Consider the following 26,161-nt stretch of genomic DNA (forward strand, 5'->3'; position numbering starts at 1 on the left):
CTTATCTCATCCCTCCTTTTTAGCTGTATTTTTATGACGTCACATATGATGCTCTACAGGTTATTATTTGTGTATACTATTTAGAGCACTCCAGGTACACTGGTACAGGCCATGCAGAGATTGGACCCCCCTCCCGCTGGGGTAATGCTATTTTTAAAAAACAATATAAGAGTGGATGGTATCATTACTCAACCGACCACTTGTAAGAAAATACCCAGTTATAAATTTAATTTAGCTTTTATAATGCTTAAATATAATTTGCTGGATTATGACAACACTATGAGGAAAGATAGGTGGAATGAATAATCTTTCCTAAATTTATTCAACAATTCCCAAACATGGTGTGCAGATATTTTAATATAAAATTGTGTCGACAACAAATTTTGATTTATCTTTCTGTTACAAAAGTAATTGGATGTGTGTGTGTGTGTATGTGGCGAAGGATCTCGTTAAGCACTGAACCAATGTGGTTTTCCTTTACAGCTTTCAATAAGTCCACGGAAGGTTAAAAACTATTAGAAGAGAGGGTAACAAAACCCTCATTCTAAAGTAATCGCCTATAGAATAATTCCTCCCCCCCTTCATTTATTTCTCTTTTTTGGTGGGACATAATTTTTTAAAATTTAAAATTAGCCTCTCCCCCCCCCCCCTAACCACCATTTCTTCAAGAGCCCAATGTGACCTTATAAATATATAAATATTACCACAATTTAGAGAATAAAATGAGTTAAAAAACTGTAGCTAGAATATTAGAAAATGATTTGGCTGGTTCTAGTTCTCACCCTACCCTGCACCCTGAGTGCTGGAGACGTGCATATTATCAGGTAAGGCTAGTACTAGTACTAGTTCTAGTTCTAGTTCTCACCCTACCCTGCACCCTGAGTGCTGGAGACGTGCATATTATCAGGTAAGGCTAGTAGTACTAGTACTAGTTCTAGTTCTCACCCTACCTTGCACCCTGAGTGCTGGAGACGTGCATATTATCAGGTAAGGCTAGTAGTTCTAGTTCTAGTTCTCACCCTACTCTGCACCCTGAGTGCTGGAGACGTGCATATTATCAGGTAAGGCTAGTAGTACTAGTTCTAGTTCTAACCCTACCCTGCACCCTGAGTGCTGGAGACGTGCATATTATCAGGTAAGGCTAGTACTAGTACTGGTTCTAGTTCTAGTTCTCACCCTACCCTGCACCCTGAGTGCTGGAGACGTGCATATTATCAGGTAAGGCTAGTACTAGTACTAGTTCTAGTTCTAGTTCTCACCCTACCCTGCACCCTGAGTGCTGGAGACGTGCATATTATCAGGTAAGGCTAGTAGTACTAGTACTAGTTCTAGTTCTCACCCTACCTTGCACCCTGAGTGCTGGAGACGTGCATATTATCAGGTAAGGCTAGTAGTACTAGTACTAGTTCTAGTTCTCACCCTACCCTGCACCCTGAGTGCTGGAGACGTGCATATTATCAGGTAAGGCTAGTAGTTCTAGTTCTTGTTCTAGTTCTAATCAGCCGTCTATCGTAAATTAGGCCAAAAAAATCAGATTTCGCTCATTGCAGTTCTTTACGGACAAAAAGACAAGTACTTTGAAGAAAGTTTAATCTAATTTCTTTGATTGGGATTAAAATCTTATTTTTTTTTGTTTTAATGGAAGCTTTTAAAGATTTAATATTCTTTAAGACATATAAAAATTATAAATCTTTGGAATTATTTTTGAAAAATCGTCTAAACTTAACAATAATTATTTCAGGGTTCAGAATAATTTTACAGTTGTTAACGACAAGCCAGACGTACAGGTAACAATTATTTAGTAGCTTTGCTACTTTACATTAGTTCCCAAAGTTTTATAATAACGTTTTCTTATTCGTTGGCTTAAAAACTTTGGGGACAATTGAATTTTGATTGGTTGGTTTATTAAGTTGAGTGTCCAAACGTATCAACTACTTATTGTAATCTACAGAAGGGGGAATTTATCATCATTGGAGGAAATTCACATCAATTTATCGGCCATTGTCTTATCCCTTTAGATCCCTGTTTTTAAGTAAATGCTTGTCAGTAAAGCGCTTATGACATGCTTAGTCGATTTCTTTTTTTTTTAAAGCGAAGCTTTTCTATAATTAGGGTCGGTCCGTCAGTACGTCCGTCCGTAACGGATAGCTTTTTTCGTTAATTTAGGCATGTTAGAATTGTCCTATCGATTTCAAACTTTGCATGGTGATTCCTGTAGTAGTTAGGTACGATTTAGAAAGCGTAGCAACTCTATAATCATTACCAGAATGTCCGTACGTCTATTTTAAACATGTTGATTTTTTTACTTTTTTAACAACAAATTTTTATATGATCTAATTATCCGATTGATCTGATTTTTTGTATACTCATTCTTGGGACATAAAAGTACAATATTATAAGCGAAGCAACTCTATAATTAAGTCCTAAAAATGTAAGTATGTCCATAAACATTATTTTGTATTATTCAGTTTTTCATCAAATTTACTTATAATTTTGCATCGACTCTTATACATTTATATTCTGATTATTCAGTTCTGATACTATACAAGTGTTAATGTTCGTTTGTCCTACCGTTTCAGCGCTTCGCTTTTATGGATGTTGTCATCCTTGTTTAAATATTTTTCTTTCAAGAAAAACATATGAATTATTTATTAGTCTATCAATAAGGTAAATTAGATTTCTTTAAAAGATTTTTATTGAAAATTTGTTATTGTTATGTTATTGTTTCTTTATGCGTTGTTAAAAATCAATATAATATAAGAGAATAGTCGATATATTATTACTTGGATGTTGCACTGGATTTTCAAGTACTCTGATAAAGTAATACTCACAACTGACTGAAATTACGATACGGGGTATAAATCCTTTTACCCCAACCCCTCACCTCCTACTGAATGAACGAAATTTCCAATAGATTATGTCAATGTTAGCAACCTAAATTGACTATAAATTTTCCCCTGTCATAATATCCACGTATATCCTATATCCATTAAGAGGATATATGCCGGATGCAGGTAAATAGATTTTAATAATGTTTTTCATTTGAATCTTAGATAACCTTTAATAGAGACAGCGCAAAATGGCACCGAAAAAATGACGTCATACGATAAAATAACAAATGATAGGCGATTATAAAATTTACCATTGCTCAGTTACATTGTATACTCGCCTCTCATTGGACAACTTTATTTTATGACGTCATTTTTTGGTGCCCTCTAATATTGCATTCTGTTACATGGTTGTATAGGGTCATTCAAGAGAAATGATTTTTTAAAAAACTTAATTATGCATAGAAAATAAAACAATTATGTAAAATCCTTTATATATTTAGAAAACCTATTATGGGACATTTATGTTTCAAATATTTAAAAATGATTATTTCAATAAATTATGCTCAAAAAACCGGTTTTTACAAAGGTCTTTTTTTCGAAGATTTTCCAATTTAAAGGTTGTAAAAAAAATATACACATCTTTAAAATTCAAATTGCGCGGCTTGTGTTAATAGTAGAAAAATGTTGTGCATACCGTTAGATTTGTCATAATCTCAAGTTTTTTATAATATAAATATGCTATTTGTAGTTTAGGAGCTACGATGAAAAATGTGAGAAAAAGGTTTAAAAGTTTTAATTAATTGGAACATTTTAACACATAGCTCTTATACCATACGTAGCACAGGAATGGTTTTTATACATTGAAAACTAGAGCCTATGACGATACTAACGATATGCATAACATTTTTCTACTATTAACACAAGCTGCGCAATTTGAATTTCAAAAAGGTTTTTAGGGCATAATTTGTTGAAATAATCATTTTTTAATATTTGAAACATAAATGTCCCATAATAGGTTTTCCAAATATATAAAGAATTTTACATAATTGTTTTATTTTCTATGCATAATTAAGTTTTTTTAAAATCATTTCTCTTGAATGACCCTGTAGAAGTAGGCCTTTACCAGTGATCTTAAGGGGTACGACAGTGGACGATAAATTGATGATATCCCCAATGATGATACACAAAATTCCCCCTTCTGTTAAAGGTTGTTGAAACGTTTGGACAGTAAAATTGATTAACCAATCAATCAAAATTCAATAAATTGAGTTCTCTATTTTTAAGAAGCTTAACATGGTTCTGGTTTCAGGCTATTTTTTTTCAATTTTAAATCTTCGTATGGTTTGAGTCATTTTATTGGCATTGGTGCTAGTGTTATATAAAGTTGTAAAGTTTTATTGTTTGTCAAGATATCGCATATTACTGAACTGAATACGTTCCTAATATAGAAAAATATATAGTAAAGGGTACAGAATTATATTCTTGATGGTTTGTACCTGAGATCAACTAACTCTGCGGAGATACCCTGTACCCATTACAACCTAACCTAATCTAAAGTATAAAAAAAACACATGAAAACCCTTATATTGCAATTTATTCTTAAAAGGCGGAGGGCGGGCATTAGGAACTATATATTTGTTATATATTTTTTTCTAGGAGAAAAGACTTGTGATTGGGTTACTATTGCCCCAGAATGTTACAGATAAAGACACGCTAGAGTATCATAACAGGCTTGATCTTGTAAAACCAGGTAATAACAAATCATTTAATACCTATATTTGCGACAACATTTATTACACATAATCTCACAATTTGTATTATTGGCAAAAGGGCCTGCCTTATGTAATAAGGTATTACTGTATATATACTTTGTATAATATATATGCCCCTGTTATTTTTATAACTAGCTTGATATTGTAAAACAAGGTAGAAAAATCATTTATAATATGTTCAAAGATATTTTTAAAAATCCAAATGGCATCTTTAGATGTAGGCCGCATCTACATTTCAAACGTTGGGCAAACATAAAACTATTACTGTATGTATTGTATATGTACTTTAAGTGATGAAGATATCATTCAGTATTATAACAGGCTTGTTTTTGTTAATAAGAAATTTAGGGGGAAAAAATTGTCCGACAGTGTTCAAACATGAATCTGTAAATTATACTTGTACACAAAGTTTTGTAACCATGTTATCTTATCAGTTGGCTCTAAAACATTGAGTATTTTGATTGTTTGGTTTTCCAACTTGGAGTGTCCAAATGTTTTACCAATAAATTTAAATCTACAGATGGGGTAATTCAGTTTATTTATCATCATAGGGGGTGTACATAATTTCATTGTCTTTCATCTATAACAAGATTTTCATGTTTCCTTTTTTTTATGAAGCTTTGAAAGATGATATGTTGTCATCCTTCTTCAAATAAAATATTGTTGAATAAAGAATAGATAAGTATAAGGTAAACCAATGTTATTTCCTGAAATTCAAATATGGTGTAACATCACTTCTGCACATCTATCAGGTTTAATAGGTTGAGAAAACTTAAAATGTCCAAACATTTCCACCTATAACTTTTATCTTTTTAATACAATTGCAAGTGTATTATATATACCTATACTAGCGGCTACTACTACTTGAGAAGAGGGGAGTTGAATTCCAACGGCTAATCTTTTATTTAAGTTTTAAAAAGAAAAAAGTAAAAAAAAGGTGTGATTTCTATATTGCGAATATTAAAAAAAAAAATTTTGTGTGATTTCTCTTAGGAGGGTGGTGGTGCCCTCCCCCAAAAATAGTTATAATCCTTCCCGGGACCTATGAAAAGCTACCTTTTTAAGGAGAACCCGATCGGTTCAGCGGTTAGCGAGATCCTTCGGTAAAAAGACACACACAAATCGACATTCTGTTACTTTATTATAAGGATTTATCTTACATTGTCTTATCCCTAAAGATCCCTATATTATAAATTCAAACTTTCAAAGGGCTTAATTTCAGGGAGGGAGAGAACATTGGACTATTTTTTTAAATTAGTCCCCAAATTCTTATAATAACATTTCTTATTCGTTTAATTATGATTGGTTGGTTCATTTAGTTGAGTGTCCAAACTTTTCAACCACTAATTGTAGTCTACAAGAGTAGTAATTTTTAGGATGTACATCAATCTATCAGGCTTTGTCTTATCCGTTTAGATACTTTGATTAATTAACTCGCAGAATACAACAGACAAAAACTTTAATTGCTATTTTTTTTGCACATATGCGGAGCTGAATGCACACTATTTGCTACAATACAACGATACAACAAGATTTATTTAGCTCAATATTTAACAGGAAATTGAGTTTTAGTTATTCAGAGGATAAGAGAAATAGTAAATAATATTTATTTATGTATATGTAAAAAAAAACATTTATATGGTTCTAATATTTTGAATTATATGATACACTTTACATCCCTAGAGGCCTATAGAGGCAGTAGAATGTGGGTTCTGGATGTGCAAAGTAAAATAATTTATTGGTGGAGGGTTGTTTTCTAGGGGCAATTTTTCTTTGGAGAGTAATGGTACACTCCCTCAAAATAGTTCCAAACCTTCCTAGGACCTATGAGAAGCTATTTTGTAAAGGAGAACCATATCTGTTTAGCGGTTAGTTAGATCCTTCAGTGCACACAGAAATAAATCCTTTTACATTTATATAAGGATCAATTGAGAAAGTCTAGATCTAAATTCCATATTTTGACAAATAGGAAAATTTACAAACTAAAAAGCCCTATTGTCTTTCTCGTACTAACTAACAAAATTTATAACTAATTAGCGTCTAAATTAATTAATTAACTATACAAATTTTATTTTACCCTTTAATTAGCAATTTTATAGCTAATTATTTTCTCGTTAAACTAGACAAAATATTTAGAAATTGTGTAAGTGTGGTATCCGCCTAGGATAAATGGCAGACACCAGAGTTCGAAAAGACTACGGCAGTGTGACAGACGTGGACACCTTACTATAGAGAAGCTACGCTTCTCTAACAATCACTAAATAACAAACAGCATCTATTCAGTTGTTCCTTTATTGAAGGTCTAAGGGTTACTAAAGTTATATACAACAAACAACAGCTACACAGATAGGAATAAATAATCATAACATAAAAGCATTATAATACATATACAATAGTCAGTTTGGGCAATAATGATCCCCCATCCCTGGAAAGGGTGGGGGGAATTAACAATGCAGCTTAACCATAATAAAGCTTGTCAGATTCAATCATTAATTTTAGGCATAGGGAGGGGGTCGGCAGACCCCTTCCCCAGGACTCGGGGGAGGGCCTGTGGCCCTTCCCCGAACCCCGGTCAGGGGTGCCATAGGCATGGCTCACGGTTGCCGAATACCACAACTCTCCCCTCGGAAGGCTGGGAGAGGGTCTCCCTACCAGACTTCCGACAGTGGTTGAGGCCGTCGGCCCGCTCCTTAGGGCTAAGATATATACAAATGATAATGATTCAATGGAATCCTAGTGGTGATTTTCAGGGCTGATGGGCTCCCAACGTGGGGTAGAAGGTAGAGGCTGGTTTTGGTTGGACACGTAGCTCAGCGCCGGCAGGTGTCAGGTTGGCGTGTGGCACAGCTGCTGCTGGGCCAGTCAGCAGCGGGGCATTCTGGTTGTTGTTGGCAGCGGCTGGGGCACTGGCTGCCAAGTTGACCGTCTGAGCGGCAGCCTGACCTCCCGAGGGGCCGCGGGGTCTTCCAGAGGGCGGTCCAGGCCTGCCTTGGCGGTCATGCCCGCTATCGGCTGATTGCATGGACACCATTTCCTCGGCTGCTTCCCGGCCAATGGGAATGGCATCCCAGTCTACTGAAAAGTCCCGGGACTTGGCATGGGTGAGCTGGGCTCTGGCCAAGGCCTTCCTGTACAAAGTTGGATGGTACAGGAACACTTGTGACATGGCATTCATGGCGGCCCGTACACCTCCTTGTGCGGCTGCCAGGGAAATGATGGTCAGGTCCCCCAGCAGTTTGAGGATTAACAACAGCAAACACAGTATGGCTGCGCCATCTCCCACCCCACCAGGACGTAGCTGGTTGTAGGCCACACGGCTGCCAGCAGTAGTCCCCACAGGACCATCCACCAGTGTGAGAAGCTACCAGACAGCCATCTACCTCGCGCACGCGGCTGGGGATCTTCGGCTCGGGTCACGGCTGCTTCTCGGGGCTGGACACGGCTGGGCTGCTCCTGGCTAGATACAAATTTCCATTGAGCGTTATCTTTGTGTGTCCGGGGCACCCCGATACCCTCCCCAATGACAGACTGGCAGGCGACTGGCGCTTGCCTGGGTGTCGGCTCCCCTAGCCCCAAGGGGTCCCTTCCCTTGTCCATGGCATGCCCAGTGGCATGGGGCTGAAGTGCGTGTGGCACAGGCTCGCCCTGACTCACGTCCCTCCCCTGCCCTAGGAACTCAGGTGCATGTGGCACAGGCAAGTCCTTATATCCCCAAATTTCAATCTCCCCAGCCTCTGGTGCAGGGGGCACAGGCAAGGTTGGGGTTTTACAATAGTTTGGATACAACACATTTGTTAAATTTAACTTATCCTGGTTCGACTGGAAGTGCTGGGTTCCTTTGGCTGGCAGGGGGCGCTGGATGGTGTATAGCTGGGCTCTCCCTACAGGCTGGTGGCGCTGGCTGACTGGGGGTGACGGGTGTCACCCCTTCCTCTGGGACTGCTGGCTCGTTCCAGGATCCAGGTATCTCGGTGGCGGCGACGGTTGTCGCCCCAGGCACCAGGTTGGAGGCGCTGGATAGCACCCCCCAGTCATCGCAGGTGGCGGCGCCGGGTGGCGCCCCATACATTGACTCTGATGCGCTGGCTAGCGCCTCCTGCCTCTCTCGTTCAACGGCCGCCAGGGCCTCCCCGTACACCGTCTCAGTGACGCTGGGTAGCGCCCCTCCACTCTTGCTGGGTAGGCTCGGTCGGGCAGGCTCCATCATGTTTAGGCTAAAAGGCTGGGGCCTCAGAACTTCTGGCTCGGCGATGTTGTTGGGTTGCACAAACTCCGGCCCCAGGTGGTTGAGACTGAAGCCCAGGCCAACCCGGTTGGGTTCAGCCGCGCCTCCCAGTACGTTGATCCTAGCTGGAACGGTCCCAAACTGCGGCATTCCGTCGGCTCGGCCCGCTGCGTTGGGGGCGGCTGCTTGCTGCGGTGGTGCTGGGGGCGCGCTCCCTTCCATGTGGGCTACTCTGCTGGGCTTTCCTGGGGGAGCACCCTTGTCTGCGGTGCGCCTACGGCGGGCTACCTGGTCCCAGTCGGCTCTGCACTCGGCCGCCGTATGGCCAGCATAGTGGCAACGCTCGCACTTGGCAGGACGGTCACGGCGTGGCTGGGTGCGTCTCTCCTCTAGGCTGACTTCCATAGGCGTCGGGCAGTCTTGAGCTCGGTGGCCTTTCCCTTGGCAGCGGAAACAGCGGCCTGGAATCTTGTCATCTGGAGCGACCTTCCCCATCTGGTGGAGACCCGGAGCCAAGGCGCCAATCTCCATTGGCTCCGACTCGTCGTAATTGGGCAACTGGACGCTGGCTGATCCCGTGAGCCCGTCGGTGGCATCCACTAGGCACACACCCTCCTTCAGCTGCTTGGTAATCATTGTGACGGTGAACATGGCTCGCCTCGTGTACTCAGGTACAGAGGCGATCTCATGACTCATCATTTCACGTTTCACATTAGCGTTCCGAATGCCACGATTTAATTCATCGATTAATAATTCGAGATCCTCATGGCTGTAGGTCTCCCTATACAAGGCACACTTTGTGGATATGTATGCTTGTATAGGTTCTGTCGAGTGTTGCCTGTAATCCCTGAAGGCTTGCTTCAAAGTCTGGGATTCAAAGGCGGGACGAAATAACATTTCACACTCGGCCTTGACTTGTTCGTATGTCAAGGCTTGGCCTGCCTCGCCAAACAGATGAGAAGCCATTTCCGCCGCTTGCCCTACCAGTGACAGTAAAAGGGCGTTGCGGCGGTTGAGGGTGTCATGGGGCGGCACGCGGTAAGCCGCCCATGACATCTCGAGTCTGCGGATGTGGGAACTCCAGGATTGCTTGGGCGGTCCTCTATACTCCGGCAGGTTACTCAGCATCAGCTTGCGGTACTCGGCTGGAGCCGGCTGAGGGTCATCCTGGAGCCATCCTTGGGCTTGGTCGCCTCCTGGCGCTTGCGGCTGCTCCATCGGGTCAACGGTTCAACGGCGGGACACAAAGTTATAAGGCAATATTATAAATGGTTTATCACTTGAGGCTTTCTAGCCTAACAGCCAACACTGTTTTATCACTAGGTTGGTAGTTTAGTTACAAAGATATAACTTAGCTGTACTTATCACTAGTTTTATTCTGAGGTTGTAGAGTAGGCTGGTAGGGGTAGATAGCTGTTGAGGGTCTGAACTGCTGTCAGGAACTGATTGGGTTTTCCTTTATCACACTATAGATAGGAGGGAGAGCTTGTAATGCTTTATTTTCTAAAAATACCTCTGTTAGATGCTATGGAGTAGCTCCGCTCCTGTGTGTGTGTGTGTGCGTGAAATCTCCTGTCCTTGCAGCGCGCTTACGCACCGTCAAATCCGCGCACACAGGTAAAACGCGCACTTATCCCTCAACTCGCTCTCTCATTGGTCCGCTTTGTCCGTTGAATTTTATGATATTTCCCGAACTCCGTTGCGCGACCCGTAAATGGCGCTCTGTTTTCCCGGTCGCTAGCTCCACACCGTGGGCGGACTTAGTCAAGTGTGGGTAGGAGGGGGAAGCGCGTGAGGGGACGGGGTAAATCCGTCCGTTCCCCCTGTGAGGAAGGGGGGAGTGCTGTGGGTTTGAGGTAACTGTGTGATGAGGTAATGGTGCCCTTTCTCCTTAATCCTAGGCTTTATTTGTTATGTCACCTTGATTGTATTTTCTTCAATGGAGAGTGGGCCCCTCCCTTTCCTCTGGAATAAGGGGTGTATTTTGTTGTGCTGGAGGCTTGGGTGGTTAGATTGTTTATCAAGGCATTGTTATATTACATCTAGATTCTATTTTTGGCCTTATCACAATACATAACAGATTTGCTTACCAAGCCTGTTCTATTTTTAGTTGTTATCACAATACACAACAAATCCAAGCCTGTTCTATTTTTAGTTTTATCACAATACACAACAAATTGTTTGCCAATCCTTGCTCATAAATCTATTGTTTAACCATCACACTAGGGTGGTAATCCCTACAATGTGATATAATATCTGCTTTTCTAGATGGGTGGCTGCGCTGTAGCCTCTCAGGATACTTGGAGTTGACGTAGTTTTCTCTGCTTTGGTACACTACACTCGTATGTTGGCTCGCAGCTCGCAGCTATGTGGCGTGTTTCAGCCTATCGGCGGCAGGGAATGTCCCGTCCTACAGCGCCGTATATCCGAATCCGGCTGATGGCGGCAGGGAATGTCCCGTCCTGCTAGCGCCGCTGGTTCGGATCCTGCTATCTCTTGCAGTAAATGTTGGCCTATTTTCAGCCGTTTGCACTTATTTGGCCTGTTTCAGCCAGTCCGCAGGCCTGTTTCAGCCCTTTGAGCGCTCAAATCTCCGTTAGATGTCGGCACTTCTCGCGGTTCTCCGTCAAGTTTCGCTGTTTCACTTCCACAACTGCCGGATGCAGAGTTAGACCTTGCTATCCAGGGTGGGTAATTCAGGTTGCTTGTGTCAGTTTTGCCAGTTTCACTGCTGGGAGTACCTTAGCCTCAGCTGCGCGTCTGCTCTACACTTGTGGTTTGCCGTAATCTCACACAGCTGTCACCAAAGTTGTGGTATCCGCCTAGGATAAATGGCAGACACCAGAGTTCGAAAAGACTACGGCAGTGTGACAGACGTGGACACCTTACTATAGAGAAGCTACGCTTCTCTAACAATCACTAAATAACAAACAGCATCTATTCAGTTGTTCCTTTATTGAAGGTCTAAGGGTTACTAAAGTTATATACAACAAACAACAGCTACACAGATAGGAATAAATAATCATAACATAAAAGCATTATAATACATATACAATAGTCAGTTTGGGCAATAATGATCCCCCATCCCTGGAAAGGGTGGGGGGAATTAACAATGCAGCTTAACCATAATAAAGCTTGTCAGATTCAATCATTAATTTTAGGCATAGGGAGGGGGTCGGCAGACCCCTTCCCCAGGACTCGGGGGAGGGCCTTTGGCCCTTCCCCGAACCCCGGTCAGGGGTGCCATAGGCATGGCTCACGGTTGCCGAATACCACATAAGTATTTAACAAGAATGACAGCGTCTAAAGAAAAAAACAAGGATGTCGACATATATAAGTAGCGTAGCACAATATCATTCACAAAAAGATTCTAGAAAAAAAACAGAATAACAAAATAATATCAGATAAAACATGCTTATAAATCAGATGAATCATCTGAAATAATTTCAGAAGCATATTCAATACTGCAAAAAGCCTACTGCCTCTTTATCAACAACTAAACAACCTGTAGAAGAACCAGAACTTGAGTTAAAGAAAATATTAAAATCGGACAAAACTGGCTAAAATATGTAAAAATTTGAATTCATAAACACACAAATAACTTTAAAAGATAGAAAATTTAATTTATAATCCAGAAAAAGTATTTAACAAGAATGAGAGTGTCAAGAGGCATAAAAATGTATTACAGACGAACAGACAAAGAGAGTTCTAAAGTAATTGTCATGTCATTTTGGCACGTTAATCTTCCAATAGAACTTAAATGATAAGCAAAGTGCAATAAATCTATGTAAATCTACGGCACCCAACCGATAAGAAAACATGGTTATAAATCCTTGAGTATCAAATTATTACAATGGCACTTTTTGGGCTCAAACATTCCAAGGAAACAATTTTTTTATAAAGTTTATTACTACCCAATAAATAGGCAGACAGATCGAAAGTCCTAGGAATTATCAAGCACAAGAAAATCCTACACTTAAATATCACACAGCTGAGAAATTCAATATTCCCCTTACGGACAGACTTATGGATATTTCCAATTGTAGAATAGCTTTCTGAAGAGATAGTTAGATGATTAAAACAATTCCTTAGATAAATATATAAATTTTTCATTTTTTTCCTCTTTTCTCTAACATGTCTATGTGACTTTTAAAGGATGTTTTTTTCTACATTTTTTCTACTCAGAAGTGAGTGTGGTATTCAGTGTTTTTCAAATTAGCGAAAAATTTGAGTTTAGCTAATTTAAATTTATACCGTTCAATAATGTGTATCCACACATTGTTTTCATACAGGCCATTATTTTGCCAAGTGGATTCAAACAAGGGATGGACGTTGTGGGTATTCCAACGAAGCCTAATCTGTCCTACTTTTGATTCCTGTGACGGCATAAAAATGAGGGATTATCCATCTCTTTTTTAGGGGTTTTCTTTCCCACTTCTCCTCTCATCTCCGTAATTTTTATGACGTCATAGGAATTAAAAGTAAGACAGATTGGGCTTCGTCGGTATATCTACAATTATTTGTTTTCAATTTATTAAGAGAAAATCAAAGAGGGGGGGGGGATCTGTGGGGTGTAAACCACACTTGGGGGGTGTAATACAGACAATAAGAGATAATTTTAAGGTCAGAGAGGTGGATTCACATAAGGTGTCCATCCACCTAGATAATATACTCAAAAGTCCTAAAGCGTCCATAAACTGAAATAGTTACTCGTGAATTTAAGGAGGTTGTGATTTTAAAACTTGACAACCCGCTTGGGTGTTTTAGAGGTGGCGTATCAGTAGGTCGTAGACTCTTTTCAAGAGGGATGTACCTCTAAGGAGGTGTGGTGTATCCACTACTTTCCTTAATTTTGAAAGGTGGGTGGACACACCCCCTAAAACAAATCTTTAAGCCTCTGATCAAAACTGAATATTATTACATCAGCACAAACTGAACCAATTTCATTATTAAACAATAAACAACCCCTTACCTATATTTTCTAATGTGTCTTTTTGCGATTATGATAAAATGCGCAAGTGTATAAACACTGACATAAGAATAAATATTTAAAAGGGTCCTCTTTCTTTCTAACTTCTCATTAATATTTCAAACTAGTGTGAGCAAATATTTTTATACATCTTCTAGGTTATAGTAAAAAATTAATACTTTTAGTTTTATTATTTTTTGTTTTGAACATTTTAATGACGAAATATCTAATACCAGCGGCTGCGCCCCTAAAATCTAGAGGAATGAGGTCATTAAAAGAGCCTAAAAAAACAACCCATAACATAAACTCAAACAAAGTAGCCTAAATCATCCTGGGACCTTTGTGGAGAAAGGAGAAGATTATCTTTCCATGGAGACGATGTAATTTTTCTAAGCATCTGAATGTTTTTTGTAAATAGACCTTTTATGTAAAATATATAGTAAAGATATAGTAACTGTCATAAATATATTTAAAACTGGCATTTATACATCCATTAATTATATATTCATCGGCAAAAGTACATCAAAGGTAACAGGATATCTCTGTGTCTGTCTGTCTGTACGCTAACAGCTGAACCGTAATGTTTTTGGGAGGGTGCCTCCATCCCTCACGAGAAATCACCCCTAGATTCTTGAAACTTTCCTTTTTAAAACTAAAATTTAAAGTGATATACAACTTCTCCCCCCTCCGCTTTTTTATCATGTTTCCCTATAGGGCCCTAGGGACGTAGCCGCTAGTGAGACACATTCTATTTGTAAAATGAAATATTTTCTCAATCTTATCTAATCCATCTCTAGACCTGCCAATCAAACAGTTTAAGACAATGTTCTTCATTAATGGATTTCAAATTTTTTTCTTGATCTTTTGCAGCACATACATATATTCTTCAGACAAATGGATAAAGAATATACGTGGATACTATGACAGGGGGAAAATTGTCGTTAATTTAGCTTGCTAACATGAACATCACTTATTGCTTAGTGCGTTCATCCAGAAGGTTGGGAGGTGATGGGTTAATGGGGGAGGATGGTAAAGATCTCATGCAAAGTTTCAAGTCGATAGGGCATTTCTAACATACTAAAATTAACAATAGGAGCGCTAACCGGTACGTACAGACGTACAGACGGACGGACGGACGAACATCAGACCCAAATTATAGAAAAACTGCGCTTTTAAAAATTCTTCTTTCCGAACAATACATTTGCATAAAAATTGTTTTCTTTAACTGAAATACTTTATCTGTCAAACCTCATTTCCGTACACGAGCTTCAATATTTTCATACCAATTCTATACAGGGATGCAGGGGAAAGGTCAATTGTAAAAGATATTTTCTTCAATTCGAGAGGTTAGCTAATATATATCTCAGACTAAATTTAGGTTAAGTTTAGACTAGAAAGCCCTATGGGCCCTCAGAGATTATCATAGTGGATAGAAACTTTTTTTGTTTTTGTTTTCATTGTTGAGACAGTGATGGCAATGAACGGAAAATCCTCCTGAATGAGAATATACCCAACAGGCAAAATGTAACTTTACAAGTGTCTTAAAAATCAGCCATGTGATGTCATAAAAATGAGAGAGATGAGAAGAAAAGTGGTAAAGAAACCCTCTAAAAAGGAGATGGATAATCACTCATTTTTTGACGTCACATGGCTGATTTTTAGACACTTTGTTAAGTCACGGGCAAATCCTATACAATTTATCAGTCTAGACTAGGTGTAGGGGGTTTCCTAAGTTTTACAGGCTATGTAAGCCCTAAATCCTATAATTTTATTGTATTTTGCCCAACATCATCTTAAACATATGTACTTTTAGTTTTAAAAAGAAGTTATCGAGATCCTTTGTTACACACAAACATTTGCATAAACACAGATACAGACCAACATCCTGTTACTTTTATTTAAGAATTGTTGGTTTGGTGCTGGTAACGAAAGAAAAGGCTAAACATATTTTAACTTTCATACAAGCTTACTTGGACATAGATAAAATATGAATCTTCAAATATATTTAATTGTAGGTCTAGTGCTGGCAACGAAAGGGATGGCTAAATATCTACCAGAATGGAACTACACAATTCTGCTAGGAAAATAATCATTAATTAAATCAAAATACCTCCATAATTTTTAAGTAAATTGAAAATAAGATAGGGAAGGGTGGTCAGGTAAGGTTAGGCTATAATTTGGAATGGGTACCCTACAACACAGTAGGGTTATGACACCACAAGGATAATCTTTGAAGTGTTGGAGCTCCCTGCAGGAGCTAGAATAGTTATTTCTTTCATCGTATTATAAACCGCTTTCCGCGGATATAGAAGGCCGAAGGCACCGTCTAAAAAACTGGTTTTAATTTTATGATTATACATTTTTATATTCGTAGAAAGCTAGATATAATACGATGCTAGACATAGTTTTTTCGTATGGATGAAAACCGGTTCCTATCCACCGGATTCGAATGAATACGAGAATATTTTTCACATTAGAAAGTGGGGGGATTGGATTTGTGTTGTCAAAAATCCATAAGAATACTTAAATAGAATTAAACTATTCTATAAGACAATTTGATGTTTAATCAAAAGTAAGGTTATAAATCTCGTCTTTGCCATTTCCTTTGAACCATTTTTTATATTTTTTCTCTTTATGATCTTGTAATGATTGATTATTTTCTAACAGGAGATACTGACTGTAATTCTATACAGGTTTCTATAGCTTTTTCAATACCAGACGGTAAAGTAGTAGGATGTATGTATGTTTGTCTGTCCAATACAGTTCTTAAGATTGATTTGTCTACAATTATTGTAATGCTTCAGGCCTTAAGTACTTCGGGGCTAACAAAACTGGTTTTAATCTTGTATATTTTCCTTTTAATATCCACAGAAAGCTGTCTATAATAAGATGCGATAAATAACTATTCTTTTCAATTGAGATCTTATGTGTATTTAAAGGACTAGTGGCTAGCAAGTTAGGCTCTTAAGATATATTTGCTAAGGCAATTTCTAAAACAAATGTTTTATGACAAGTAAAAGCTAATCTTTTTTTGTGGAGAATAACAAAAAAAAGTTATATGTATGTATAATGTATTGTATATATAATGTTTCAAGACATATATTTATTTAGGGTCCTCTAACAGCTGTGGAAATGTACAACAAATATAAGGTAAACAATTGGGTACATGACTTTTTTACAACCACCAGAAATGCAGTGGATGGTTTTTTAGGGTGTATGTTCGGTAGTAATTTTCTGAATTTTGCAGAAATGCTAATAACTATACATATTAGGGATGGGAATCCGTCGAAATTTTGGGCCGGATTCTGAAGGAATCCGTCAAAAAAAAGTGACGGATTCTTGCGGATTCCGGATTCTTATTTTTGGCGGATTCCGGATTCGGATTCCGGATTCTAGCAGTATTTTAAAAGGCCGTCCGTCACAGAGGGATAGCTTTTTTCGTTAATTTATCACTATGTTACTTGGTTGAAGCCTTGATTTGTTTAAAGTGTTGACTTCCAGCATAACTAAAACATTTACATAACATTAGTAAAATTAAAAATTTAAGTGCTACGTATGTCCTAAAAATGTGCTTGGTATTTTCTAACCTATTTAAATTAAATTTAGCCTACCAATTTAGAATCCGGAATCCGCTATAAAAAACGGATTCCGGATCCGGATTCGGATTCCAAAATTGGCCGAAAATTGGGCGGATTCCGGATTCCGGATTCGGATTCCGGATCCGGATTCCCATCACTAATACATATACTACTGGCATGTATACATCCATTTTTTGTTCGGCGGCAAAATTACATAATGTATAATCTTGGTAAATTCAAATTGCCAAAACACTTGGTTAGTTGAAAAATGTCCACGTATCATTCCTTAAGGCAATCTTCAATATTAAAATATTCTTAATCAGAATTAGATATGACAATGCATTATTAATTTATGTGAATCCCCATTGAAAAACAAAATTATCCTTTCTAAAGATAAAAGATAAAATTTATTAGAAGAAAGTTTTATACTGATACTTTAAACTAACCAATAAAAAAGTTTCGAACCGAATTAATTTACAATTAATTAGGTGGATTGAATAATTGTATAACAATCAGGGTTCGGAAACCGCGCCTCAGCCGCGCATAAGCCTCAGTTTTAAACCTTCTTGTGAGCAGAAAAAGAAATTTCAGAAAGAAGGATTGTCTGCTAAAGAGCAGTTTTATACATCCAGCTGAATTTTATAGTGATAGAATGAAGATTTCACTGAGGCTTACACGCGGCTTACGCGCGGCTTCCGAACCCTGATAACAATATTTAAGAGGAACTTTTGTAAGAATGCATCATGTAGAACTCTACGTACATTATATAAAAATACTTGTATAATATGCAGGCAGGGAGGGAAGAGACATTGCAGCACAATTTACATTGGCATTGTACCCAAAGTTTTATAACCACATTGTTCTTATTCGTTCAATTCGAACTTTCAAATGATATTTTTATAATCTATAGAAGGTGTAATTTTGTTGATTGGGGCTTTAAATCTATTTATCTCTCTTGTCTTATCCCTTAAGATCCCTGAAAAAAAACTAGAATTATCAGGGATCTAAAGGGATAAGATAATTGATATACATACCCAATGATGGTACACAAAATTACCCCTTTTGTAGATATCAATTAGTGATTGAATCGTTTGGACACTAAATATAATGAACAAACCAATAAAAATTCAATAAAAGACCCAAAAGTTGTTAAGCCAACGAATAAAAAACATTATAAAAAACTTTGGGGCCTAGTATAATAAACAACCCATTGTCCCCTCCCTCCCTGAGATTGATATAATATTTGTGTCACGTACACCCTACAAATGTATATCTACTGCCTGATCTTAGTGTCAGGGTGGGGACAATGGGCTGTCTATTACACTAGTCCCCAAAGTTTTCTTATTTTTATACTTAATAACTTTGAGGACTTCTTGTTTGGTTGGTTAATTAAGTCAAGTATTCAAAAGTTCAAAGACTAATTGTATTCTACAGAAGGGGTAATTTTGTGTATCATTATCGGGGATGTACTGTACATCAATTTATCGGCAATTGTCTTTTCCCTTTAGATCTCTGTCTTAGTGTGCTTCTACTTCTGCATATTGTCTGCAAATTTTCTTTATTATTCGCAAATATCAGCAATAATAATGGATATAGAATATGACAAAGGAAAAATTGTCATCAATTTAGTTGCTAACATGGAACTCGCTTATTAGTAAGCTCGTCCATCCAGCCAACAAAGGATATTCTTGTCACAGACGAATTAGTGTAAAGATGATTGCATTATCCATTGCCCTTTCACTGATTCATTTTGGTGCTGAACTTACAACATCAAAGAAATACGAAAATCCTGGAAATTACTCAAAGACTTCTGGTGCATTTTGATAAAAAAGTACATTATATACAATTTATGTCATTTTATAGAACATTTTTTTGGAATTTAAAAGAAAAATAATTGGGTATGTCTTGTCTCTAAAGCGGGCATATAAAATTGTCTTTAAACCAATCTTGAACCTTTATTAACCCTATGGCAAATGAAAGTCGTTTTATCAAATTCATTACAGGGAGAGGTAATGAAAGTTTTATTTGATATATTATCTTGGAAATGTTAAATTCTTAAAAACTTGAAAATATACGAAGTAAGAAAGGGTGTAGATTGTAAATATTAGGATAAGCTAATTGATATAAAAAAAAGTATCCTAACATTATCATTATTACTTTTTTATTGGTTTTTATCAAATTAGAACATACAGCTAAAACATTTGAATTCGAAAATTATTTACAAACTTTTTTTTGTTCCTAAAGAAGTTTCAATGTTCAATTATATTTCATGTGAAATTAATTTTTTTTTGTATTCAGCCTGATGTTTTCCTGGGACCTGTGTGTCCGTATGTGCTGGCACCTGTTGCCAGGTATGCTGGATACTGGGATATTCCAGTTATGTCCACAGGTAAGCACTGTTGCCAGGTATGCTGGATACTGGGATATTCCAGTTATGTCCACAGGTAAACACTGTTGTTAAGTATACTGGATACTGGGATATTCCAGTTATGTCCACAGGTAAGCACTGTTGCCAGGTATGCTGGATACTGGGATATTCCAGTTATGTCCACAGGTAAGCACTGTTGCCAGGTATGCTCGATACCAGGAGGATATTCCAGTTATGTCCACAGGTAAGCACTGTTGCCAGGTATGCTGGATACTGGGATATTCCAGTTATGTCCACAGGTAAGCACTGTTGCCAGGTATGCTCGATACCAGGAGGATATTCCAGTTATGTCCACAGGTAAGCACTGTTGCCAGGTATGCTGGATACTGGGATATTCCAATTATGTCCACAGGTAAACACTGTTGCCAGGTATACTGGATACTGGGATATTCCAGTTATGTCCACAGGTAGGCACTGTTGCCAGGTATGCTGGATACCATGATATTCCAGTCATGTCCACAGGAGCACTGTTGTTAGGTATGCTGGATACTGGGATATTCCAGTTATGTCAACAGGTAAACAATGTTGCCAGGTATACTGGATACTGGGATATTCCAGTTATGTCCACAGGTAAGCACTGTTGCCAGGTATGCTGGATACTAGGATATTCCAGTCATGTCCACAGGTAAGCACTGTTTCCAGGTATACTGGATACTAGGATATTCCAGTTATGTACACAGGTAAGGACTGTTGCCAGGTATGCTGGATTATTAAGATCCTTGCTTTTTGACCAACAAAAAATGCACTAATCAAAATAAACTTTTATATTTGACTATGGAAAAAACAGAGAAAAGTTGGGGTAAAATAATTCCCTGTACCAGTTTTTATAGTAGAGTCGAGATAATCGAATTTAGGATATAACCGTCTGACACCTTCATATTTATAAAAATTCTATATGGCGCTTTCCCTAAAATTGTCAATCGAGAACTGAACCCTCCACTTCCCTGTTTTTTAATAATTGAAAATAAAGGGGTCAAAAACTACCTAACTTCTTATTTTATTTATTTCAAAAATTGAGGTTCTACTATTGGAAATAATCGTTTCTGTATATTAAATATTAAATTGTTTTACTTTAAATTTACTAAATATAAATATTAATTTAGGTGGAATGGAGATTGCTTTCAGGTGAAATGATTTTTAATACATTCATCTCATATTTTAAATTTTTTATTTATTCATATTTTTTAGTATCCAAAAAAACTACTCTATAATTCATTTGCCAGTCCGTCCGTCCGGGGAACTCGTGATTTTAGCATGGCTGCTATGAACGATATACAGCTGAAGTGTTTGATGATGAGTCTTTGTACCGATGAGTTTCTTGTATATGATTTACATCGTCCGTCGGTCTGTAGGTCAAGCTTTAAAAGACTTTGTAAAACAATATTTCTTCCAACTTCCCTACTTATTCTTTTCTATGGCAGTTTACTGGTAAACATTTATGGATGCTGTCATCCTTGATTTTATAATTATTTTATTAAAATGATTTTTTGAGATTAAAACACATTTAATTTTAATTATCATAATTATAAAATTTTAGGGAATTTTATAAATAAAAATGATTATGAAATTTTTTTGGAATTAGAAAGAAGATTGATCAGTTCAGCCATTTGACATGCGTGGGAGGAACTTATCATCAGGTAATTAGCAGGGAGGGAGGGAGGGGACACTGGACTTTAAATTTGACATGCGTGGGAGAAACTTATCAGCAGGTAATTAGCAGGCAGGGAGGGAGGGGACACTGGACTATAAATTTGACATGCGTGGGAGGAACTTATCACCAGGTAATTAGCAGGGAGGAGGGGAGGGGACACTGGTCTATAAATTTGACATGTGTGGGAGGAACTTATCATCAGGTAATAAGCAGGGTGGGTGGGGGGGGGGGGCACAAGACTATAAATTTGACATGCGTGGGAGGAACCTATCATCAGGTAATTAGCAGGGACGGAGGGAGGTGACACTGAACTATAAATTAGACATGTGTGGGAGGAACTTATCACCAGGTAATTAGCAGGGAGTGAGGGAGGGGACACTGTACTATAAATTTGACATGCGTGGGAGAAACTTATCATCAGATAATTAGCAGGGAGGGAGGGAGGGGACACTGGACTATAAATTTGACATGTGTGGGAGGAACTTATCATTAGGTAATTAGCAGGGAGGGAGGGAGGGGATACTGGACTATAAATTTGACATGTGATGGAGGAACTTATCATCAGGTAATAAGCAGGGTGGGTGGGTGGTGGGGGGGGGCACAAGACTATAAATTTGACATGTGTGGGAGGAACTTATCACCAGGTAATTAGCAGGGAGGGAGGAGACACTGGACTATAAATTTGACATGTGTGGGAGGAACTTATCATCAGATAATTAGCAGGGAGGGAGAGAGGGGACACTGGTCCATAAATTTGACATGTGTGGGAGGAACTTATCACCAGGTAATTAGCAGGGTGGGGGGGGGGGGACACAAGACTATAAATTTGACATGTGTGGGAGGAACTTATCATCAGGTAATTAGCAGGGAGGGAGGGAGGGGACACTGGACTATAAATTTGACATGTGTGGGAGGAACTTATCAGCAGGTAATTAGCAGGGAGGGAGGGATGGGACACTGGACTATAAATTTGACATGCGTGGGAGGAACTTATCATTAGGTAATTAGCAGGGAGGGAGGGAGGGGACACTGGACTATAAATTTGACATGTGTGGGAGGAACTTATCATCAGGTAATTATCAGGGAGTGAGGGAGGGGACACTGTACTATAAATTTGACATGTGTGGGAGGTACTTATCATCAGGTAATTAGCAGGGAGGGAGGGAGGGGACACTGGACTATAAATTTGACATGTGTGGGAGGAACTTATCATCAGGTAATTAGCAGGGAGGGAGGGAGGAGACACTGGACTATAAATTTGACATGTGTGGGAGGAACTTATCATCAGGTAATTAGCAGGGAGGGAGGGAGGGGACACTGGACAATAAATTTGACATGTGTGGGAGGAACTTATCATTAGGTAATTAGCAGGGAGGGAGGGAGGGGATACTGGACCATAAATTTGACATCTGTTGGAAGAACTAAAATGAAAATTCACGTGCCTCTATGCAAAGACTTCCCAGCTTTTTATTTTCGTTCACACTTTCTGAAATGAGGCGATATGAAAAAGATTGAGGGTGACTGGGATGATAAAATCATATTTTTAATTCACCTGATTTGTAAACAATTATAGCGTTAATTCATGTCGCGATTATTTATTTTAGGAACATTTTACCGTGATCTGCAATGCATCCAAAGTTACTTTTAAAGAAAATTTGTAAATCTTGGCCACAAATTTCAGCCATGCATCTGGAACTGTCCCCCACAATAAAGATTGACAGACAGGCGGACAATTAAAGTTTAAATATTAGCTTCATTAATAAAACTATGTACTTTTTATTTTAGTTTGCAGTTTTTTTCCGACATTTGGTTGATGAATACAATTGGAAACATGTCATGTTCATGTACCAATATTATCCAGCACAGAGTGGCAAGGTAAAGTTTCGTATACAAAATACATAGTGTACAATGTGTACATTTCGTATACATCTTGTGTAAAAAAAAAGGTTTATATTTGTGTACAGTTAAACATATCATGTTCACAGAGTGGCAATCAATGACTGTTCATGTACCAATATTATCCAGCACAAAGTTGCAAGGAACAGTTTCGTATACAAAGAACATTGTGTACATTTTGCATACATCTTGTGTAAAAAAAAAGGTTTATGTTTGTGTACAGTTAAACATATCATGTTCATGTTCCAATATTATTCAGCACAGAGTGGCAAGGTACAGTTAAGTGTACAAAGTACATAAGTACATAGTGTACACATCTTTATATTAGTGTGTACTAGGTTTATATGTGTGTACAATTAAACTTGTCATGTTCATGTACCAATATTACCAGGAAAGGTACAGTTTCGTGTACATAGTGTACATTTGTACATTTTGTACACATATTTACACTATTTATTATTATTGTATAATAGGTTTTATTTGTGTACAATTAATGTTGTCATGCTTATGTACAATTTTTATACAGCACAGAGCGGAAAGGTACAGTTTTGTGTACATAGTGTACATTGTGTACAGTATATACACTATTAAATACTAGGTTAGAATCATTACACACATATCCGACATAGTGTATAGTGTATTATTATGAAAATATGTCATGTTAATGAACTTACATTATCCAGTGTCAAACTTCCGTAAAATTCTAATACAAATATTATCCATAGATATGTTCAGTTTTCATGAAAAATAAAAGAAAGAGAGATAATATACAAAATATCAAAGAAAATCATAAAACCTTTCAAATATTAAGGTTTATTTCTTATATAATTCAATAATAGACGGACAAAACAATGTATAGAATATATGTGTTGGAAACTTAAACTACTACAGCTTAAAATTTTAGCTGTCTACCTTAAAGTTGAGAAAATCACACTAACGAATAGACGGATAGACAGACAGATATAGTGATTTTTAGATTAATAAAAATACTTAATGGAAAATAATTTCTAAAATATTGATAGATGGTAAACTATATATTTTATATTGATTTTTATTTAGGGTAGATCAATGTGTGAATTTGCTTTGGGACAAACATTCAATGAACTTGGAGGTAAAGGCTCATTATTCCAAGGATTTAATTCCCAATTTTTATAATAATTATATTACCACTTCGTAGATTTAAATAATTGGTTGAGAAGTTTGGACACTGCTAGTTTGGAACCAACCAATCAATTAAAATTTATTTGAATACTCAAAATTATAAAGCTAGGTTACGTAATTATAAAACTTTGGGGACCAATATCCCCTTCCTTCCCGTTTTTATTAATAAAGTGTTACTTACGATTATGAAGTATGAAAACCATAAGTAGGATATTATTACAGGATAAAGTTGTTGAAAAATGTATAAAGAAATTAATTATTATGTTATTGGATCTAATGCAGTTCGCGGTAAAAAATTTTCTAGTAACGATTATCTCTAAAAATCTATGAACTTTAAAGGCTGCTAGCTACCAAACTGCTGAACGTACATGTCATGCCCGCACACGATAAGCAGCATTAGAAGGTCTATAAATGATCTGAAATAGCTAAGATCCAAAGATGTCAAGGAAAAGCTTTACTTAAGTAAAAAACGCTTAAAATAAGTCTTTTTCGCGCATGTATGTGCACTGCGAGATGAATTAATAATAAATGAATATTCCAGATTATTTGTATGACTTTTTTGTGAGTTAAAATTTTGTGCGAGCATAATATACGTTCCACGTTTGGCCATTAGAGCGCTTTAAATTTATGATATGATATTTAATCCTGTGCAACTGCGCGCCTCTTGCACGGCAGCTTGCAGGCCTACATGACCATTTGCACCAACATACATTACATTAATGGCCTTAATAATAACATTATTAATTACAATTTAAAAGATTTAAAAGAGATAATCGTTACCAGGAACATTTTACCGTAAACTGCACTAGATCCAAATATTATTTATTTAAGGATTGGATAATGAAAAGATCTCAACAACTCCGTTTGATGCGAGCACAGCTAATGTTACACTTTATGAGGTAACTAGCGGCTTCGCCCCTAGCCTCTAGGGGCTTTGCCCCAAGAGATTTGATTAAACCAATTTTTCGTATTTTAGATTTAAAAGAAAAATTTTTAAAAAAAATTTCTTTGGGGGGGGGATTTTCATTTTTTTCGGGGGTTGGGGTGTCCCACCCTCCAAGAAAATAGTTATAAACCTTCCCGGGACCTATGAGAAGCTACCATTTAAAGGAGAACCCGATCAGTTCAGCGGTTAGCGAGATCCTTCGCTACAAAAAAACAAACAGAGACAGTCATCGTTCTACTTTGTATTATAGATTATGTAATTTATCATAATTTTATTTGATATTTCATCATAACCCCAGACAATTTTAGAATAATAATTTTAAAGCTATATTATATAAGTCTTGGGGCTCTGTATTTACAAAGTCCAGAAGAAGACAGAAAAATAGCCTACACCTACCCAATGGCTTAAATCAAAAAAAAAAGAAATAGCCTAAAAGTGCCATAGACATTATTTGAACCTTTCCATAAAAGGATAACTCAATCAACTTAGTAATAATTGAAATCCGAAGATGCAGACGAAAAACCCTTACTATTTTACATAATAAATTACACTTTTTTTGTATTAAACAAACTTATTAAGACTCATAACAAAATCCAAAGGATCTGTATTAGTATTGGTATTTTGACAAATGCAATGGACGTACCAGGTTTTGAGACTACCAAATAGTGCATAAAATTATGTAAATTTGCATACTTCTGTTCAAA

General features: G+C 37.6%; 1 protein-coding gene across 1 annotated transcript in view; it reads left to right on the top strand.

The window, feature by feature from the left end:
* The first annotated feature begins 712 nt into the window (after positions 1–712).
* The window catches only part of LOC145325755 (atrial natriuretic peptide receptor 1-like), a 116,776-nt gene continuing 91,327 nt past the window's right edge, over positions 713–26,161 (top strand). Inside the window, exons 1-12 of the mRNA XM_080168698.1 lie at positions 713–824; positions 1,742–1,787; positions 4,488–4,581; positions 15,813–15,876; positions 16,463–16,490; positions 16,909–16,947; positions 19,674–19,764; positions 20,907–20,928; positions 21,386–21,440; positions 23,240–23,329; positions 24,410–24,461; positions 25,343–25,410. Of these exons, the coding sequence (XP_080024824.1) occupies positions 757–824; positions 1,742–1,787; positions 4,488–4,581; positions 15,813–15,876; positions 16,463–16,490; positions 16,909–16,947; positions 19,674–19,764; positions 20,907–20,928; positions 21,386–21,440; positions 23,240–23,329; positions 24,410–24,461; positions 25,343–25,410 (717 nt within the window). The 5' untranslated portion in view covers positions 713–756. The remainder of the gene's footprint in view (positions 825–1,741; positions 1,788–4,487; positions 4,582–15,812; positions 15,877–16,462; positions 16,491–16,908; positions 16,948–19,673; positions 19,765–20,906; positions 20,929–21,385; positions 21,441–23,239; positions 23,330–24,409; positions 24,462–25,342; positions 25,411–26,161) is intronic.

This window comes from Acartia tonsa, chromosome 8, assembly GCF_053477335.1.
Source record: "Acartia tonsa isolate MP-2025a chromosome 8, ASM5347733v1, whole genome shotgun sequence".
Taxonomy (NCBI): Eukaryota; Metazoa; Arthropoda; class Copepoda; order Calanoida; family Acartiidae; genus Acartia; species Acartia tonsa.